The sequence below is a fragment of the Mya arenaria genome, chromosome 1, assembly GCF_026914265.1.
Source record: "Mya arenaria isolate MELC-2E11 chromosome 1, ASM2691426v1".
In the NCBI taxonomy this organism is placed as follows: Eukaryota; Metazoa; Mollusca; class Bivalvia; order Myida; family Myidae; genus Mya; species Mya arenaria.
Genome location: NC_069122.1, coordinates 56,044,821 through 56,052,579, shown reverse-complemented (window position 1 = coordinate 56,052,579; position 7,759 = coordinate 56,044,821). Strand labels below are relative to the sequence as shown.

The 7,759-nt window shown below is 47.5% G+C and overlaps 1 protein-coding gene across 1 annotated transcript; it reads left to right on the top strand.

The window, feature by feature from the left end:
- The first annotated feature begins 2,151 nt into the window (after positions 1-2,151).
- LOC128228102 (uncharacterized) lies at positions 2,152-3,273 on the top strand. The gene has a single exon (XM_052939212.1). The coding sequence runs from the start codon at positions 2,152-2,154 to the stop codon at positions 3,271-3,273; it is 1,122 nt and encodes a 373-aa protein (XP_052795172.1).
- Positions 3,274-7,759: the final 4,486 nt, after the last annotated feature.

The window sequence follows — 7,759 nt, the reverse complement described above, 5'->3', positions numbered from 1 at the left end:
AAATCGTGTGTTTACGGAAACGACCGACAATTTCCTTATTTGGAATGTTTTAGACTGGTTTTTTGAAGTCCAAAGAAAATATTACAACAAGAAACAGAACGGTTAAAGTATACTAAAATCGGCCGATGATCAATCGTTCGATATACATTTATAAGGAGCATTTAATGTACACATAGCTCATGGCATTTCTATGCTAGCTTTTGCGTTTATTTAGAAAAAATCTCAATATTCCCCATGTATACATATTTGACCAGGCCGAAGAGGTAATTGGGCCGAGTTGACCCGAGACCTGTATACACAATCTCTCCAGGGGAACTACATTATTTGCAATGAAAAACATACTTGCACTTTGTTATTAAAACATCAAAGGGCCCTTGCTTATGAAACAGTTCTCATTTTTACACCTTTTGCAAGAGTCTTCTTATGCTGTGTATTATATCCTTTTCACAGTATAAAGGGTCGAGATTTGGTCTGGGTACATTTACGCGTCTTTTACGTGCAAGTAAGTACCAAAAATGTCTCCAAAAGGGAGCAAAAATAGCGGTCAACAAAACATTGTCAGCTGGTAATACAACAAGGGATGGTCGGGCAACCGGCAACACACGTTTTATTTCGAAAATCTAAGCTGTATAATAGTTTACTTTATTACATTTTAACATTTTACTCTGAAAAATAATAAAAAAAACACATCAAAGACAGTTGCATAAGGTGATTTTTTTTACCATTGTGGCAAAATAATGCTGAGCCCACTCCGGCAAAATTGTAAAATACGACAAAAATCCGAATAACGGTCTCCGAAATCCACCAATTTGGGTAAGATGTTGGGTTGTCTGAGGGTTTAACAAATTGTATGTAATAATTTCCTAAGGTGATCTTTAGGTTGACTATATAGCATCAAATTGGTCGTTTGCATATATGCATACGAATCGGTGTAAACTGATGGAAAAGCAACGGAAAATCCGAGAACGTTTTCGTCACTGACATACGTTATACTGATTTCACGCGTGGTTCTATTGTTAAGAACAGGCCATTTGCGGAGGCCACTATCATTCAGTGTACGCCGGCCCTGAGCGTCGATTCAGTCAAGCGCGTCTGAACGACCAACGCGTAATCACTAAGCACCATGGACGTGGTCATCCATATCTACGTCCCCTTGCCTTCTATCATCTTCCGATTTGCTCACCTTCCTCTCTTTGACCGGTCTTCATTTTTCTCTGAACCCATTTCTCCCGTCACATTTCTCCGTACCATTACCTTACTCTCTCCGTTTCACCCATTTCTTCAGCCTCCACATCTCGCCACTCCTAACCTCACCCATTCCTCTGTCCGCTAAACACCCATTTCCTATCTGTTCCTTTAACTTATCCTCCATCTTTTACTCGTCACCTTACCTTCCATTCAAGCAGTCCTCTTACATCACCTTTCGCAAATTCATTTTGATCTACCCCCCCCCCCCCCTCTCTCTCTTTTCCCTAAACCCATCTTCATTTGCTTATGGCAACCTCTGACACCTCCGTTTCCCTTACCATCGCTGTTTCTCCCTTCACACACACCCTTACCTCAACATTCCCCTCTCCAAAACTTCACCTCGCCCTACACCCCTTTCCTCGTATCCTTACCTCTGCCTCCACAAATCCATCACATAAACTTATCCGCCTCTTTATGCTCTGTACTTCAACATCTACCACTACATCCAATTTACTCCCTCACCGCCCCTTTATGTTCCCTTACTTTACGATCCTCCTCTGGCCATCCCATTTACTCTCTCACCGCCCCTTTATGTTTCCTTATTTCACCACCCCCCTCTGGCCATCCCATTTACTCCCTATCGCCTTTTTATGTTCCCTTACTTTACGATCCTCCTCTGGCCATCCCATTTACTCTCTCACCGCCCCTTTATGTTCCCTTATTTTACCATCCCCATCTGGCCATCCCATTTACTCCCTATCGCCTCTTTATGTTCCCTTTCTTCACGATCCTCCTCTGGTCATCCCATTTACCCTCTCACCACCTCTTTATGTTCCCTTACTTCACGATCCTCCTCTGGCCATTCCATTCACCCTCTCACCACCTCTTTATGTTCCCTTACTTTACGATCCTCCTCTGGCCATCCCATTACCCTCTCACCACCTCTTTATGTTCCCTTACTTCATGATCCCTCTCTGGCCATCCCATTCACCCTCTCACCACCTCTTTATGTTCCCTTACTTTACGATCCTCCTCTGGCCATCCCATTTACCCTCTCACCGCCTCTTTGTCCCCTTACTTCAGGATCCTCCTCTGGCCATCCCATTCACCCTCTCACCACCTCTTTATGTTCCCTTACTTCACGATCCCTCTCTGGCCATCCCATTCACCCTCTCACCACCTCTTTATGTTCCCTTACTTCACGATCCTCCTCTGGCCATTCCATTCACCCTCTCACCACCTCTTTATGTTCCCTTACTTCACGATCCCTCTCTGGCCATCCCATTCACCCTCTCACCACCTCTTTATGTTCCCTTACTTCACGATCCCTCTCTGGCCATCCCATTTACTCTTTCACCGCCCCTTAATGTTCCCTTACTTCACGATCCATCTCTGGCCATCCCATTCACCCTCTCACCACCTCTTTATGTTCCCTTACTTCACGATCCTCCTCTGGCCATTCCATTCACCCTCTCACCACCTCTTTATGTTCCCTTACTTTACGATCCTCCTCTGGCCATCCCATTACCCTCTCACCACCTCTTTATGTTCCCTTACTTCATGATCCCTCTCTGGCCATCCCATTCACCCTCTCACCACCTCTTTATGTTCCCTTACTTTACGATCCCCCTCTGGCCATCCCATTTACCCTCTCACCGCCTCTTTGTCCCCTTACTTCAGGATCCTCCTCTGGCCATCCCATTCACCCTCTCACCACCTCTTTATGTTCCCTTACTTCACGATCCCTCTCTGGCCATCCCATTCACCCTCTCACCACCTCTTTATGTTCCCTTACTTCACGATCCTCCTCTGGCCATTCCATTCACCCTCTCACCACCTCTTTATGTTCCCTTACTTCACGATCCCTCTCTGGCCATCCCATTCACCCTCTCACCACCTCTTTATGTTCCCTTACTTCACGATCCCTCTCTGGCCATCCCATTTACTCTTTCACCGCCCCTTAATGTTCCCTTACTTCACGATCCATCTCTGGCCATCCCATTCACCCTCTCACCGCCTCTTTATGTTCCCTTACTTCACGATCCCTCTCTGGCCATCCCATTCACCCTCTCACCGCCTCTTTAAGTTCCCTTACTTGACGATCCCTCACTGGTCATCCCATTTACTCTTTCACCGCCTCTTTATGTTCCCTTACTTGACGATCCCTCACTGGTCATCCCATTTACTCTTTCACCGCCCCTTAATGTTCCCTGACTTCATGATCCTCTTAAGGCCATCCCATTTACTATCTCAATGCCCCTTTATGTTCCCTTACCTCTCTATGTCCCCTAACTTTACGATCCTCTGGCCATCCCATTTACTTTCTCAAAGCCCCTTTATGTTCCCTTACTTCACGATCCTTCTCTGGCCATCTCATTAACTCTCTCGCCGCCTCTTTATGTTCCCTTTCTTCACGATCTTCTGGCCATCTCATTAATTCTCTCACCACCTGTTTATGTCCCCTTACTTCACGATCTTCTGGTCAACCCATTTACTCTCTCACCACCTCTTTATGTTCCCTTTTTTTCACGATCCACCTCTGGCCATCCCATTTACTCTCTCACCGCCTCTCTATATTCCCTTACTTCACGATCCTCCTCTGGCCATCCCATTAAATCTCTTACCGCCTCTTTATATCCCCTGACTTCACGATCCTCCTCTGGCCATCCCATTTACTCTCACACCGCCCCTTTATGTCCCCTTACTTCACGATCCTCCCCTGGCCATCCCATTAACTCTCTCACCGCCTCTTTATGTTCTCTGACTTCACGATCCTCCTCTGGCCTTCCCATTTACTCTCTCACCACCTCTTTATGTTCTCTGACTTCACGATCCACCTCTGGCCATCCCATTTACTCTCTCACCGCCTCTCTATATTCCCTTACTTCACGATCCTCCTCTGGCCATCCCATTAAATCTCTTACCGCCTCTTTATATCCCCTGACTTCACGAGCCTCCTCTGGCCATCCCATTTACTCTCACACCGCCCCTTTATGTCCCCTTACTTCACGATCCTCCCCTGGCCATCCCATTAACTCTCTCACCGCCTCTTTATGTTCTCTGACTTCACGATCCTCCTCTGGCCATCCCATTAACTCTCTCACCGCCTCTTTATGTTCTCTGACTTCACGATCCTCCTCTGGCCAACCCATTTACTCTCTCACCACCTCTTTATGTTCCCTTTTTTCACGATCCACCTCTGGCCATCCCATTTACTCTCTCACCGCCTCTCTATATTCCCTTACTTCACGATCCTCCTCTGGTCATCCCATTTAACCTCTAACCACCTCTTTATGTTCCCTTACTTCACGATCCTCCTCTGGCCATTCCATTCACCCTCTCACCACCTTTTTAATGTTCCCTTACTTTACGATCCTCCTCTGGCCATCCCATTACCCTCTCACCACCTCTTTATGTTCCCTTACTTCATGATCCCTCTCTGGCCATCCCATTCACCCTCTCACCACCTCTTTATGTTCCCTTACTTTACGATCCTCCTCTGGCCATCCCATTTATCCTCTCACCGCCTCTTTGTCCCCTTACTTCAGGATCCTCCTCTGGCCATCCCATTCACCCTCTCACCACCTCTTTATGTTCCCTTACTTCACGATCCCTCTCTGGCCATCCCATTCACCCTCTCACCACCTCTTTATGTTCCCTTACTTCACGATCCTCCTCTGGCCATTCCATTCACCCTCTCACCACCTCTTTATGTTCCCTTACTTCACGATCCCTCTCTGGCCATCCCATTCACCCTCTCACCACCTCTTTATGTTCCCTTACTTCACGATCCCTCTCTGGCCATCCCATTTACTCTTTCACCGCCCCTTAATGTTCCCTTACTTCACGATCCATCTCTGGCCATCCCATTCACCCTCTCACCGCCTCTTTATGTTCCCTTACTTCACGATCCCTCTCTGGCCATCCCATTCACCCTCTCACCGCCTCTTTAAGTTCCCTTACTTGACGATCCCTCACTGGTCATCCCATTTACTCTTTCACCGCCTCTTTATGTTCCCTTACTTGACGATCCCTCACTGGTCATCCCATTTACTCTTTCACCGCCCCTTAATGTTCCCTGACTTCATGATCCTCTTAAGGCCATCCCATTTACTATCTCAATGCCCCTTTATGTTCCCTTACCTCTCTATGTCCCCTAACTTTACGATCCTCTGGCCATCCCATTTACTATCTCAAAGCCCCTTTATGTTCCCTTACTTCACGATCCTTCTCTGGCCATCTCATTAACTCTCTCGCCGCCTCTTTATGTTCCCTTTCTTCACGATCTTCTGGCCATCTCATTAATTCTCTCACCACCTGTTTATGTCCCCTTACTTCACGATCTTCTGGTCAACCCATTTACTCTCTCACCACCTCTTTATGTTCCCTTTTTTTCACGATCCACCTCTGGCCATCCCATTTACTCTCTCACCGCCTCTCTATATTCCCTTACTTCACGATCCTCCTCTGGTCATCCCATTAAATCTCTTACCGCCTCTTTATATCCCCTGACTTCACGAGCCTCCTCTGGCCATCCCATTTACTCTCACACCGCCCCTTTATGTCCCCTTACTTCACGATCCTCCCCTGGCCATCCCATTAACTCTCTCACCGCCTCTTTATGTTCTCTGACTTCACGATCCTCCTCTGGCCTTCCCATTTACTTTCTCACCACCTCTTTATGTTCTCTGACTTCACGATCCACCTCTGGCCATCCCATTTACTCTCTCACCGCCTCTCTATATTCCCTTACTTCACGATCCTCCTCTGGCCATCCCATTAAATCTCTTACCGCCTCTTTATATCCCCTGACTTCACGAGCCTCCTCTGGCCATCCCATTTACTCTCACACCGCCCCTTTATGTCCCCTTACTTCACGATCCTCCCCTGGCCATCCCATTAACTCTCTCACCGCCTCTTTATGTTCTCTGACTTCACGATCCTCCTCTGGCCATCCCATTAACTCTCTCACCGCCTCTTTATGTTCTCTGACTTCACGATCCTCCTCTGGCCAACCCATTTACTCTCTCACCACCTCTTTATGTTCCCTTTTTTCACGATCCACCTCTGGCCATCCCATTTACTCTCTCACCGCCTCTCTATATTCCCTTACTTCACGATCCTCCTCTGGTCATCCCATTTAACCTCTCACCACCTCTTTATGTTCCCTTACTTCACGATCCTCCTCTGGCCATTCCATTCACCCTCTCACCACCTCTTTATGTTCCCTTACTTTACGATCCTCCTCTGGCCATCCCATTACCCTCTCACCACCTCTTTATGTTCCCTTACTTCATGATCCCTCTCTGAACATCCCATTCACCCTCTCACCACCTCTTTATGTTCCCTTACTTTACGATCCTCCTCTGGCCATCCCATTTACCCTCTCACCGCCTCTTTGTCCCCTTACTTCAGGATCCTCCTCTGGCCATCCCATTCACCCTCTCACCACCTCTTTATGTTCCCTTACTTCACGATCCCTCTCTGGCCATCCCATTCACCCTCTCACCACCTCTTTATGTTCCCTTACTTCACGATCCTCCTCTGGCCATTCCATTCACCCTCTCACCACCTCTTTATGTTCCCTTACTTCACGATCCCTCTCTGGCCATCCCATTCACCCTCTCACCACCTCTTTATGTTCCCTTACTTCACGATCCTTCTCTGGCCATCCCATTTACTCTTTCACCGCCCCTTAATGTTCCCTTACTTCACGATCCATCTCTGGCCATCCCATTCACCCTCTCACCGCCTCTTTATGTTCCCTTACTTCACGATCCCTCTCTGGCCATCCCATTCACCCTCTCACCGCCTCTTTAAGTTCCTTACTTGACGATCCCTCACTGGTCATCCCATTTACTCTTTCACCGCCTCTTTATGTTCCCTTACTTGACGATCCCTCACTGGTCATCCCATTTACTCTTTCACCGCCCCTTAATGTTCCCTGACTTCATGATCCTCTTAAGGCCATCCCATTTACTATCTCAATGCCCCTTTATGTTCCCTTACCTCTCTATGTCCCCTAACTTTACGATCCTCTGGCCATCCCATTTACTATCTCAAAGCCCCTTTATGTTCCCTTACTTCACGATCCTTCTCTGGCCATCTCATTAACTCTCTCGCCGCCTCTTTATGTTCCCTTTCTTCACGATCTTCTGGCCATCTCATTAATTCTCTCACCACCTGTTTATGTTCCCTTACTTCACGATCTTCTGGTCAACCCATTTACTCTCTCACCACCTCTTTATGTTCCCTTTTTTCACGATCCACCTCTGGCCATCCCATTTACTCTCTCACCGCCTCTCTATATTCCCTTACTTCACGATCCTCCTCTGGCCATCCCATTAAATCTCTTACCGCCTCTTTATATCCCCTGACTTCACGAGCCTCCTCTGGCCATCCCATTTACTCTCACACCGCCCCTTTATGTCCCCTTACTTCACGATCCTCCCCTGGCCATCCCATTAACTCTCTCACCGCCTCTTTATGTTCTCTGACTTCACGATCCTCCTCTGGCCATCCCATTTACTCTCTCACCACCTCTTTATGTTCTCTGACTTCACGATCCACC